The 13,902-nt window shown below is 38.4% G+C and overlaps 1 protein-coding gene across 4 annotated transcripts; it reads left to right on the top strand.

Moving 5' to 3' along the window:
* The first annotated feature begins 586 nt into the window (after window positions 1–586).
* LOC119906182 (ras-related protein Rab-7L1-like) lies at window positions 587–10,705 on the top strand. Of its 4 annotated transcripts, XR_005444939.1 has the most exons (7): window positions 590–842; window positions 974–1,100; window positions 2,454–2,525; window positions 2,623–2,804; window positions 4,468–4,589; window positions 6,176–6,391; window positions 9,386–10,705. XR_005444939.1 is itself a non-coding variant. In XM_038723728.1 (6 exons), the coding sequence occupies exons 1-6, from the start codon at window positions 825–827 to the stop codon at window positions 6,294–6,296; spliced, it is 642 nt and encodes a 213-aa protein (XP_038579656.1). In that variant the 5' UTR covers window positions 590–824; the 3' UTR covers window positions 6,297–7,792. The 4 variants fall into 4 exon arrangements, 3 of the variants coding, with proteins under 3 accessions (XP_038579659.1, XP_038579656.1, XP_038579657.1); XM_038723728.1 differs by lacking the exon at window positions 9,386–10,705 and having other exon boundaries at window positions 6,176–7,792; XM_038723729.1 differs by lacking the exon at window positions 9,386–10,705 and having other exon boundaries at window positions 591–858; window positions 6,176–7,792.
* Window positions 10,706–13,902: the final 3,197 nt, after the last annotated feature.

The following is a 13,902-nucleotide window of genomic DNA, read 5'->3' as shown; positions in this document are numbered from 1 at the left end:
GGAGGAGAAAGATGAGGCAGGATTGGACAGAAGAGGAGAGGAAGTGGAGGAAGGCAGAAGAGGATGAATAGGTGGTATGGAGGAAAGACAGGTGGAAAAAGCGGAAGGAAAAGAAGAAGAGGTGGTGCATAAGAATGTGAAGGGGAAGAGGAGGAGTTGCAGGTCAGCCCACTAGGAGTTACGTCTATACTGGACGATTCCACACCATTTATGTCCTGTGCCACTGTTAGTGCCTCTCATGGGAAAGTCAAATGTTGTATCAACGTGCGTCTGTTTTTAAAAAAAAAAAAAAAAGCATCAAAATCAGACCAGCAGTGTTTGAAATATTGACTGACACATGAAAAATAAAAAAATATTCTAACTCCTGTGTGAAATGGGCAACAAGTCTAAGGCAGAGCTCTTAAAATGAGCACAAAGGACAGTGTGTGTGATGGATGAAAAGTTAGGGACATAAGCGAATCATGTAAAGTATTTTATATGTCAAACAATGAGGCACAAAAGAGGAGCTAATCTGCACAAATTCATCAACTGCTTGATGTTCCCTCTTGCATGTAGGCGTGGTTTTTGACGTTGACCTGTTTTTGGCTTTTGCCAACTTCCTTCAAGGAAGCAAAACTAGTCAATCCGAGTGTTGAGTTACACTGAGAAAACAACTCAGGAATCCGAACTGTTTTAGAGTTATGGTTCTGTAAACATGTTTTAGTTTAAGAATTGGTACGCTATAGAGGAATAGGGTTATCTTGATAATCATTTGGAATTTAGAAACAAGGAAGGAAGTTAAGAGTTAAAGACTGAAAGGTGGTTCAAATGTTTGGGGTTAACAAATGCAAACAAAGGCTCAGGTAAAGTCAAACCCAGGTGGGTTTTATTCAAGTATTTGTTCAGTTACAACAATACAGCTTTGCCTCATAAATCACATTTCCTGACATAATGTTTGCACTTTGAGTCTTTTCCACATTTTGTTGTCTGACAGAGGAGAGCCATGACGGAGCACTTGCTGAAAATACTGGTTGTTGGTGATGGAAATGTTGGGAAATCCTCCTTTGTGCATCGCTACGTCAACGGACAGTTCAACAAGATGTACAAGATGACAGTGGGAGGTATGGCTGCTTTACGTTATCAGCTGTCTGTGTTTTGGACTGTGTGTTTGTGCATGTGAATATTTTAGTACTGTTGAAAACAAATTTTAATGATTTCAGATCAGTGAAAGGCTTACAATTTGTCTGTATAAGCTGATAAATCTCTTCAAACTATGGGGCCTCATAAAAGCCCTTCCAAAAGAATCTTGTAAAATACTTCAAACATGTGAGACATGGCTATGATTTTCATAGTTCCTGAAAAAACAATTTTCATCTGATAATGGCAAATTTAATCTCAGACTAGGCATGAATGTGTCGATTGTTTTCTCGGTTACTGCGTTAGTTGTTTGGTGTATGAAATGATGAAAAATGCCGATCATTGTTCCCCAAACTCAAGATGACGTCCTCAAATGTCTTGCTTTATCCACAACCCACAGATATTTAGTTTTCTGTCACAGAGGAGAAAAGAAATCAGAAAATATTCACATTAAGAGACGCTGGAATCAGAGAATATTTACCTTTTTTTCTTTAAAAAATGACTCACACCGATTAATCAAATATCAAAATAGTTGGCAATTAATTTAACAGTTGATAACTAATTGATTTATCATTGCAGCTCTATCTCAGTTTTTATTCAAAAGTCTACATTAAATCTTTGAAGAGATATAAAATATGATATAAAGTATGTTTTCTGCTTGCTCTCCTTTTCTTTCTGTTCATTGAAGCTTTATTGGCATGATGCGTTGATTGTGTTCCCAAAGCATATGCATCTACAAAGTAAATAATACATACAATTAATACATAAAAAACAAGTGTGTTTATACAGTAAATTGAATAGTCATATTTCATTTTTTTTTTTTAAATAGTTTCTTATCAGGCAAGGCAACACTCTGTTAGTCCTTATCTCAATACTTTCCGACTTCCTCATCCTGTCTGTGGGACCCAAACATCAGCATGTTAGCATGGTGTGAGCATGATTGCATGATGATGTTAGCATTAAGGCACAGCAGGGCTTTGCACCAAGTAAAGCCACACTGAGTTACTAGCATAGCTGTAAAGCTCTCAATCTTGTTGTTAAAAAAGGTTCTGCAATGTTCTTAAACAGCTGGACTCTAGCTTTTAGCAAATGCTACTCAAACAGGAGTTGGGAACTATTTCCACCCACAGCAGAACACTGTTGTAATGTTAAACTGGATAAGAGTGGAAGAAAATTCTTCTCTTAGAATGAAAGTCTGTAATTTGGGAGGATATGTTCATTCTCAATGTCTTTCCTATTTTGAGGATTCTATTCTCTGAGGTTTCAATTCTCTCACTTCTTAGTTATTTCACTTCACTTCTCCATCTGTTTCTCTCTAATTGTGATTTTCTTTCTAGTTGATTTTTCTGTGAAGCTGCTGCACTGGTCTGATAAAGAAAAGGTCAGACTGCAACTGTGGGACATTGCAGGTACAAAATATTTTTCGATGGATGGACGGACGGACGGACGGATGGATGGATGGATGGATGGATGGATGATGTGGTGAACTTTGTGTCCTCCCTCCAGGCCAGGAGCGTTTCATATCCATGACCAGGATCTATTATAAAGGTGCATCAGGCTGTGTCGTGATGTTTGACGTCACCAGCTCGTCCAGCTTCCTTAGCTGTCGCCATTGGAAACAGGACCTGGACAACAAGGCCATGCTGCACAACGGAGACTCTGTCCCCTGCATCCTGCTGGCCAACAAGGTGATTCAGTGCATTTGCTGTAACTAATGAATAATTTATCGTGAAACCCCCCAGTATTAATAAATGAGCAATGTATTGTTGCCTGATGGATGAGCACGTCAGGCTTTCAGCTTCCCAGTATTTTGAGACATTTTCAGTGAATCAAATGAATAAATAACCAACTGAATGCTTACATTATTTCAACATTAAAAACAAGAGGTGAAATTGGACTGGTTTTAAAGTCAGAAGAATTCTTTTTCACTGTGTGTTTCTATGAACGCCTTTGAAATTCAAATGGATTCTGTTTCTTTCCGTTGCTATGGTACTATTCACACACCTTTGTGGTAATATTTCACCACTCTCATCACTCACAACTATAAGTACATCTGACATTGACTCAGTACAACAAAAACATGTAGAAAGACATGATTCACATTGAAATACATCATGTTCATACAAAGTACATGCAGAATATTTGTTACGATTTTCTTTTCTATTGTTAAAATACCTTTTACTATCACTATGCTCATTGTTCCTAATTGATCATCACCTAAACATTTGCTTTATATACATGTTGTTTCATTTGCCTCATATATTCAGATTCAAAACTGTATGTAACCTCCGTGGGATTCAAACCTAAAACCTTAGTGCAAGTAGCTTAGTGCTCTACATAACAAACAGATCCACAAAGAACCACTGCAATGAGAATAGTATGTACAATACAATACAATAGAGTAAAATACAGTAAAAGTGTGTTTCTTGTGTAAGTGATTGTAGAGGATGTCTTCCTCTGATCACAACTTGATTACATATAGGATAGATATCATGGCAATGATAGATTATGTAAATGTTGGATAACGTAATCTATACAAAGAGTAGTGAACTTTAACCACATATTTGCGATAATAGTACCAAAGTGATCAAAAAAAAGCAGGGAAAGTATCAAATATAATTTAGAGTAAAAGGAGTAAAATATATTACAATTCTTAATGGACCAAAGTTAACCATTTTTTTGGAGTCTAAGGTAATTCTTACTATTTTGCTTCATACAGGTTTTGGCCTGTGGTTACTAATGCACGGCATATTTTTGCCCAAATACAGCTATAAGTGTGTGTGTGTGTGTGTGTGTGTGTGTGTGTGTGTGTGTGTGTGGTGGGGGTGGGGGGTGTAGTTCAACTTTTATCTAAAGTAGTAACAATGATATGTGTACATAATGTATTTGTACGTATCTAGCTCTTACTAGTATGTATTGCTGCCCTTACAAGTAAATATTGTCAATTGTAAATATCTTACTTTATTAATGCTCGCATGTTGTTCCTCAAATGTAAGTAAGTTTGGATAAAAGCGTCTGCCAAAAGAGCAAGAGTAAACGTAAATGTAAATATGCATACACTTGGTTTTCCATTAAACAGAGATTATAGTCCTATTTCTACTTGGGGCACAGACTGAAATTTCACATTGATCAAAACATTTGAAAACATTTTCTGCTCAAAATTGTCAGTTATTTTATTAGACTAGGATAGAGGTCAGACTACTACATATCAATCATATCACAGATAGACAACTCTGAATGGAACACGACTAGTACAAACCTAAACCTCAGCAAGACATGTAAGATCCTGAACCCCTCACTTAACACTAACAAAGCGTCTGTCTGCCTCTCTGTCCGTCTGTCTCTCTGCAGTGCGACCTAGCTCAGCGGGTTGTGTCAGCAGACAGCATCGACAAGTTCAGTAAGGCCAACGGCTTCGTTGCGTGGATGGAGACGTCAGTCAAAGAGAACAAGAACATCGAAGAGGCTATGAGGTAACTGGAGAAGAGATTAAAAAACAGAAAAAGTGTGTGTGTCCAGATGATGCAGGATGTCTAAAGAGAACATTTTAAGGTACTAGACTGGAGTACATATGGCCCTACAGTGGCTCAATACCACGGTTCACCAAATGGATGCAAATAGGCTTAGTGAGTTTGAAGTCCCATATATCGTGTCACTCTATGGTTATATTGACTATATTTTATTAGCATTGACTTATCATATAAATAATTTCTGTATCAAACTAAATCAAAATAAATTTAAATGGAATGTAAGATTATTTTTTACTTTTATGCCTTACACAGAGTTTAGCCTTTGTTTGCTCCATTGTGTTTTATTTCTGATGCATAACATCATTGAGGAGAAATCTCAACAAAGCTGCTTGATTGCATGATGATGATGCGTTGGGAGGCCATAACATATTCTTAAGGTCACTACCAAAAGGCCATAACCCCAAATCTTAAATTGTGTTAAAATCACGATACTCCTAAGAGTAGCCATCAGAGTTGGACCAACTGCAGCTGCATGCTGATTGTGTTCCGGCACTGTGTGGCTTCCAGATTTTGTTGAGGTTTGGAGGTGTGAACTTGTGCCTATTTGGCCTGAGATCAGCATTTAGCAGCACTTGGTCCAGCAGCCATATGGGCTAGATTTAGGCTGCTGCTGGGTTTAGAAGTTTTGGCTACCTGGGTTACCTTTAAACCAAATCAAATCGTATGTGACGATTTTATTATAGTTTTTTACACAGTACAATATGTAGTGAAATTATTTAGTGCCTAGCCGCAGAAACAGGAAGGACAGTTTAAACATTAATAAATGCAAAAAAGAAATATGGCAAGTGGATGGATTATGATAAATTATGTGTGCTTATGTTTATAGCCTAGTTAGTTAGAGTGGTGAGTTTAGATATAAGCCCGACCGCAGTTGTTGTCTAATTTCTTTAATAAGAGGTGTAAACAACAAACTGTATTGATGTCATAGCTAACTGAAATCCTCATGTGTAGGTTCACCCTGCACAAAAATGAGACACCGCTTTGCTAATGTGTTTGATGTGGTGTTTCTTGAATTGGCTTCTTGAATTGTCCCATTGAGAAATGAGTTGCACTTTTAGCTGACATTTCCCATATTTGTCAAATCTCACAGACGGGTGTACACTGAGAGATAAAAAGGATGTGGGGGTGGTAGCCTTTGCTGCCACACTTACAGGCAAGCAGTAAAATATACTATACAGTCTAAAGTGACGAATAAGATGGTGAAGTTTGGCAAAATATTATCAAAATAACCAGAAAATGAGGATTTGGCTTTATGGGGACATTTTAGTTAAATCTAGAGTGATTTTAAATAAGTGGGTCGGCAGCGTGGAAACAAGAAGACAACTGATGATGGACACATGCGGCTGTGCATCTTGTCAGTAAAGTATTCTAAGAGTGTAGACATTTGGGAAAGTTGTATCTCACCCCTACCACCACAGACAAAAGCCTGTAATTCAAGAGGCTGGATAAACAGATTCCTGAATGTAAAAGCTATTGAAGATTCGCAGAATTTGCATTTCACTAAAGTCATCAAATCTTTTGTGTTTCAGGAGGTTGGTGCAGGAGATTTTGACAGTTCAGTCCAATCTTGACCCACGTCAACCCGGACCCCAAGACAACGTTTCTCCTGAACTGGACTCAGAGTACAACAGCAGAAAAGGCTGCTGCTGAAACACTGGGTTACGCTGAGCAGATCCAAGGGCACAAGTGAAACAAAGGATCTCATACGTGTTTTTAAAACTACGTTCTGATTGGAAAATTCTTGGGTGGGTGAAAGCAACATCACCAGTTTTACTATCTCAAAACTAAATCAGCTCAATTTTTATTATAGCCCTTTAATCCCAGTTTTGTGAATGTTTACGTTGACTTTATGTGTGTATGAGTGGGGCAAAGAGTGTGATGGGAGCTCCACATGGTTAACGAAGTTATGATAACTTGTGGAAACTATAAGATTTCAGGGCCCAATGCAAATGTTAAAGGCCAATTTATACTTCTGCATCAAATCTACACTGTAGCCTGACGCGCACCTATCCCAAAAATGTAACTACATTTCGCAACGAGGCAGAGCAAAAGGAATGTCATTGGTCAGGTGGTAGCAGTGCATTTTCTGCTACGCATTACCAGCTTGTTTTTCTTCTGCCTCAACCGGTTCAATGGTCGTACATTCTCTTGTTTCTGCATTTTAGTAATTTCACTAAAAGTAACTGCTGTTCAAGATCTATCAGTTCCAACCCCAACATGATCCGCTCAGTTTCAGTCACCATTGTTTGTAGTTGTTTGTCGTTTTGCCGGTGTAATTCAGACACCAACACACAAGTATACATGCTCACGATGAAACGTAGCCTACACTGCTCAACACAAAAGCACAAACTGGCCTTAAGAAATTCTAGCCTAAATCAGACTTTCCATGACTAAATGTCATTTTGTTCAGTATTTTTCCTTTTAGATTTTCAATTGCGGAAGGATGTTCTGTGCAGTGAACTCCACTATGGCTGAAATTGAGTTTTGTATATAAATATATATTAGGGCTGACCCCAAACAATCGAAGATTCGATGCTTCAATGGGCGGAGCCTGATTCGACCGTCAATCTCACAGTCGAATCTTCGCAGCAGGGGTTATGAATATAGGATCATACCATGGGGGAGGTCAATGTCTCATTTAACATAGAATTACTGTTTTTCTCTCAATAAGTTAATCTACAGCATATTATGATACAAATTTCAACATATAATGTAGCTGAGTTCTCATATCCATCCCTCCCAAACCCTGTTTCTCAACTCTTTCAATGGGCTGCACTCATTATACAAATAAACTACCTTGTATACCTCACATATTGGCGTGGTGGTTGTGCAGTGGATAAGACACATGCCCCGCTGCGACACACCCGCCAATGTGTCCCTGAGGAAGTCATTTAACCCCTGGTTGCTCCAGAGGCGTGCAACCTCTGACATATTTAGCAATTGAAAGTCGCTCTGGATAAAAGCGTCAGCTAAATTACTTAATATTAATGGTCTTTGTTAGGGGCGGCACGATGGTGCTTTGGTTGCCCCGGCCTTTCTGTGTGGAGTTTGCATGTTCTCCCCGTGTCTGCGTGGGTTCTCTCCGGGTGCTCCGGCTTCCTCCCACCATCCAAAGACATGCAGACTAGGTTAATTGGTGACCCTAAATTTACCTTAGGTGTGAATGTGATTGGTTGTTTGTCTATGTGTGGCCCTGCAATGGACTGGCGACCTGTCCAAGGTGTACCCCGCCTTTCGCCTGATGTCAGCTGGGATTGGCTGCAGCCCCCCGCGACCCTGTAAGCAGGATAAGCGGTTTGACGATGGATGGATGGATGGGTCTTTTTTAGTGAACAGACAAATAAAAGCCACCAAAGAAGAAGACATCTCACTCTCTGATCTCTGGAGAGTGTAGACAAAGACCTCACAGACAGCAGTAACGGTGTGACGAACTGAGTGACTGTTATTATGTGGGTGATAGAGAGAGGCAGACAGTGAGGACAAGGAGGAGAGAGAGGCGTGAAAAGATGCAGAAGGAACGAGGGGGTGAGGGGGAGAAGGTGTGTTTGTGTGCGGTGTGGCGCATGCAGCCGCCAATACAAAAAGAGAAATCTGTCACACTTACAATACAAAAAGAGAAATCTGTCACACTCATCTGATATAGAGTTTTTACACAGTTTTCTTTAAGTGATATCCTCAGTGTAGAATATGAAAGTGAGCATATTTGAACTGCTGAATGCAAAGGAACCAGTTACTTATCTGGTGTAGCCTACTGTTGATTCTTTTTTTCATTGGGTCTCAAGCAAGAACTGCTGGTAGCAACAGATTTGTTCTTTAGTTGCATGTTCAGGTGATTTAAAAAACTTTTCACAGTTCACAATTTTATCATTAGGAGAAATTCACATGTGACCTAACCCTATTTTATGACTCGACAAATAGTCTATAAACAAATAGTCTGGTGTGGTATTGAAATTAACTATATACAACAAGTTTATAGTTGTACTCTTGAAGACTTGTATGAGCAGCTACATGTAAAAAAAAAAATCCTCACAATTCACTTGTGTATATGTGTGGAACTATATAAGGAGGAACAGTTTAATATGAAGTGAATTTTAAAAGCGGCCTGATTACAACGTTGAGTTGACATGAACAGAAATTGTTTCACTCTAAGTAGCACAAGTTAAGCCAAAAACATGTGTTGTTGTTTTTTTTGTTTCACTAAGAACCTACACATCCAACTTGAGCAAAAATTTTGCTTATCTTGAAGCTGTTTGACTCCACTGAAACAAGAGAGAACCCACTTTTTTAGTCTCATGTTAAGACACGTTGACCTGCCAACACACCTTTGCCTCAGGTAACAGTGAATTAAACTTGCATCTGATTGCATCCACTCACTCATTTGCAATGACTTTTTATGCAGTTGTACTGCTGCTAAAATTCACTTTGTGGTCAGTTTAAACACAGTTACACGCAACTGTTGGAGCATAAGTGTAAGTTAAATTCATTACAACTCGGACTGTTTGTCGGATTATGTTTAAATGTTAATATTTTGAAATGAACACGTTGCTAGAGGAAAGGTCAGGGGGTGAGCAAGCACATTAGGATTTATCCTGAGAGGAATGTAAGCATCCACAGCAAGCTGCATGACAGGTCACGACATGGTCATGCCTTGCGTCAATTTGAGTTCTTTGGTGTGCGTCTTTGCAATTCCATGTGTTTTTTTTCTGTCTCTGTTATGTGTGGGCTTCTGTTCTCATCAGTGAGTTGGAGGAAGGCAGGAGCTCTGGGCTGTGACTCATTCATCCACACATGCTACAGTCCTGGAGAATCCTCAACAAAATGACCGGATGTTGGACAGATGGACTTTTTGTCAATGTGGCTGTTTGTCAGGATGCGGTAGTCACTACACAATCAGTATGTCACCATGCCTCTCTCTCATATTCTTTTCTATTTATATAATATTGTGGCTCACAGCCCGTCAGCAGGTACAAGGCCACTTAAGTGGTACTCATTAGCTGTAAATGGACAGGTTTGCTGTTGCGGAGAGGATGCACATTAACCTTTCAATTCTGGAACCTTCTCTCTCCTCTCTATGTGCTCAGTCTAAAATAAAGCATTAAAAGAAAACACTGGTCTTTCATCTGCAGTTAAGTCAAAACGCAGCAATTCAGGTCTTATTTCTGCACAGACCTTGCCTATTTTAGAAGGATATCAAGGGGTTTGGTCCTGTTTATTCCAACTGATGATTTTTCTAACAGATGTTTCTCAGACCAAGTTTGAGATGATCAGTTGTTTATGTCATTTATATTTTACACATTTTACCTGCAGTATATAGATATCTTCACCTGCTTCCCATCAAATTCTGAACTAAATTCAAAGCATTATGTAACATTTGGTGCCCCTACAGTGTCAGAATTACTTAAGGTCAAAACCTAGCAAGGCAACCAGTGTGGTGGTATCATAATGATTTTGAAGCTGTTATTTTAAGACAAAAGTACTACATAATGTTGCTTTAAATTTCACGTAACTTTCAAAACTCTGCCTGGTCGATCATGATCACCAGACCAAAACTTGCTAGTTGTACCTCACTCCAAATTTTAATCGCCCTCATGAGTCCCAGATGTTACAATTTAGTCCAGTCGGATCTGTTGACAATGTGGATCTTCAAAAATCCACTCCAGGCTAACAAGTACAGGCATTTGTTCAGTTAGTTTTTTATGTCACCTGTTTGTCTATGTTTTTGTTTTTCTATTTTAATGCACCTCAACTTTCATAATTGCGATGCATTTTGTGATGTATGCTCTTGAAAGATGCTATAAAAATGTATGTTACTTACTTTCTTAATATTACTAAACAGTATGGGGAAAAAAATCAATTATGACTTCTGGCAGCTGAAGTTTTCAAGGTAGCATCAGTTCTTCCTTGTTGCCATTTGGGGCCGCCAGTAAACACATTTGCTGAACGCTGCCGGTGAAACGTCTGAAACAATAATAATGATGTTTATGTGTGTGGCCTGATGCTTAAGGAACAATCTTAATGAAGTGAATGTTTTTTATCACAAAATAAAATCAAACTTTGTATCTTGGTGTATTACTGTTGCCTCACTACATCCCACACCTATTTAGAGCATTTCTTTACCCAGTCAACAAAATGGATGATGAGGATGCAGTCTGGCATCAGCACATTGCTATTGCCGGCCTCAGTGTTTGCCAGCCGTGACGCTGAGAAGCAGCAGCGTAGGAGGCCTCCCACCAGCTAACGTGGGCAGGCTGACTGAGTGTCCAATCTCATATGAAAGATTTTGCTCTGAGCAAGACCTCCAGAAAAATAAGGAACTGTTTCTCCTGTGACGAGATCATTGACGCTGCTCTAGTCCACTGGAACATTTCGTACTCCGTAAACGACTGTCTGTTTATTTCCTGGTATTTCAAAAGCACAGTTTTCACATGGCTGTATTTCCCCCAGTCTATTATATTGCATAGCATGTGTATGCACAATATGTTTAAATCTCTGACTCCTTGTGTTCATGTTATTTCTTGGGCTTCATCCAAGTAATTAAGTAGATTTACTCTAAAATTGTTCATAAGTACAATTCAAGATCATGAAATACAATACACTGTTTAAGATTAAACCACTGGTTCCAAACAATTTAGCTTGTGAGCCCTTACAAAGTACCAAATTTGAGTTTTTAGCAATTCCATTTTACCTCCGAACATCTCAGATGGTTTGATTTACAGTTTGAGGCCCGAAGTGAAAAAAAAGTCCATGATGATAGTACTCATAATTCATCAATTGTGTAATATTGAGTTATAGTGTTGCACTAGCTTCTTAACATAAGAAACAATAAATTTTACTTAAGGAGTTTTGTGATAAGTTAACTTGAGACATTGTCCAGCAGGGTTGCTTTAGTTTTACTTCACTATGACTTATATTTATAGCACTGCAGCTGAAGGAAAAGGTTCCCCTCTGATATGATAACAACACTTCAGCGAAAGAATTTGATGTTTTTGCAGAAGTAACGTCAAACTCCACAAGGCCTTGAGAGGAGACGTCAGCACCCCAGCAGCACCTTCAAGGATTTACTCAAGGCGGGATGGTGTTTCTGCCCTTTACCTTTACCACCCGGGGAGTAGTGCAAGCAAACAGACGGTTGCGTCAAGCAAACAGACAGTTGCGTCAAGCAAACAGACAGTTGCGTTTTTATGATGATGTTGGGTAATGACGAAGAAGACAAATTATCTGGATCATCTGCAGATGGACTCTGATGAAGGTTGCATTACGTCCTGAAGAAGGTGAAATAATGCAGTGACTTACGTCTGCTGTTATGTTTAGTTTCCACAGACCAACATTTGTTTTTATCCCTTTCTGTGTTTTATTCTCCTACAAAACTCTTTTTAATTTAGTCTCTTACTTCATTAGCGATTATTTTCTCTGTTAAGGTTCAAACTTTTTTGTACAAAATGAGATACAAGTGTTAATTACAACCACAATTTTTGTGGGTGAAGAATAAAATTGTCAGTTGAAAGTCTTATGATTATTCACAGGGATTGACATTTTTTGAGCAGGCTGAATGACGCTGGCATTCAGAGACTCATTCTGGGGATTGTCCGCATCTGGGTTCTTCAACCAACAGATCCCCAACCATCTGCTGAAAGTGACTCACAGAGTCAGAAGAAGTCTGACAGCGAGTGGAGACAGAAAGAAGGGTGGTGATGGTACAGTGGATAAGACACATGCCTTTGGTGCGAGAGACCTGGGTTTGATTCCCATTGGGACATTTACGATATGTCCCTGAGCAAGATACTTATGACCTCTCATATATATATATATTTAGTAACTGTAAGTCACTTTGGATGAAAGCATCAACTATATGAGTAATTGTAAATGACCCAGAGACAGAAATAAAAACTGTCCTGTGATACAATGTTGGATCCTCAAAAAATCTAATTCTAATTAGAAGGATAACAAAGACGATCGCTGTTAACAGTGAACATCAAGCCAAAGTGCAACATGTGGCATCAATCTATCTATCTATCTATTTAAATTTAAGGGGGAAAAAGAAACACTACCTACATTATAGCCAATATCACTATACAACTAAATTATAGTACTTGTTTGGTAATGGCGCCGCTGAGGGCAGCCATAGTATCTCGTTGCGCTCTGTTTGTTTTGTTTTTGCTTGTATATTGCTCATCTTGTGAATTTTTGCACATTCCTTGTTAATTATACTGTATATATTTTTAATTTTTTTGTATTAGTATTGTAGTATTATTGTATTATTTTGTAAACTTGCACATTTTTCATCTCTTTACTTTTGCTGTATTTATGTTTATATATTTCTGTGTATGTGTATTGTTACGCACCAATATATACTAATATAGGTAAATTCCTCCTGTGTGAAAATGTACCTGTCAATAAACCTGATTCTGATTCTAGTACAACCACAGGCGAGATAATATTTAAAAATAGATAAAGCTATCTATATATATTATCATTTCAGTTTCACTTTTCTGCAGCATGTTTGCAGTAAGAAAGAGAAACAAAAGTGGTCTTTCCATAATCCTTTTAAAAATAATTTGATACCTTTGGAGAAGGAAGTTTGAAGGAGTCTTGCTTTTGACACCCTCTGTAATATTTCACAACAAGATTAATCTACAATTTGTAGAGGTAAGTTTTTAAATTAAAGAAAGCACAAATTAGAGCAAAGCCAATCATGGAAGAAACGTTTTTTTAAGCGATTTTCTTTCATTGAGTATTCATTACATTCACCAGCTGTCTTACTGCCTTATGAATGGACTTCCGCATTTACATGCCTCTCAAACGTGACCCGGCATCGTACATGTCATGTGAAACGGACCAATGGGAACGCAGGATTGAAAACACGTCGCCCTTCACGTTTCACAGGGCTAGCGTTGCATTTAAGTACTGTAGGAGAATAGAAAATCCTAATGTTTCTAGCGTTAAATTATGGTTCATGTAGTCTCATAGGCGGAGTACAGAACCAATCGAGCTTCTGTTTAATCTTTTGTTAGTCATCTAAATATGTTGTCATCGTCCTTTAAAAAAATATGTGCGCAGAATTACACAACGCGCTGTATTTCTTTCGATAAAACGAAATGGTTCAAAGTGAATGTGTGTTTTTTCATAATTTTTCATGCCCACCAATCATAGAAATACTATTACACGTTGTTTTGTTTTGTATTTGCTGTTCTGTTTTGTAAAAACTGCTCTAACGTGTGGACGCGTTCAACAAGCAGGCTCTTTGTTTTTCTTTAAC

Source organism: Micropterus salmoides, unplaced genomic scaffold, assembly GCF_014851395.1.
Source record: "Micropterus salmoides isolate LMB-PRFRI ecotype aquatic unplaced genomic scaffold, ASM1485139v1 Ms_hic_scaffold_16, whole genome shotgun sequence".
Taxonomy (NCBI): Eukaryota; Metazoa; Chordata; class Actinopteri; order Centrarchiformes; family Centrarchidae; genus Micropterus; species Micropterus salmoides.
The sequence above is the reverse complement of the archived record's forward strand: the minus strand, read 5'-3'. Positions and strand labels throughout refer to the sequence as shown.

Excerpts from the sequence above, each read along its gene's own strand:
- LOC119906182 (XM_038723728.1), top strand. Across the intron at positions 1,101-2,453 it reads GTACAAGATGACAGTGGGAG|TTGATTTTTCTGTGAAGCTG; the intron begins GTATGGCTGCTT and ends TTTTCTTTCTAG. Across the intron at positions 4,590-6,175 it reads AACATCGAAGAGGCTATGAG|GAGGTTGGTGCAGGAGATTT; the intron begins GTAACTGGAGAA and ends TTTGTGTTTCAG.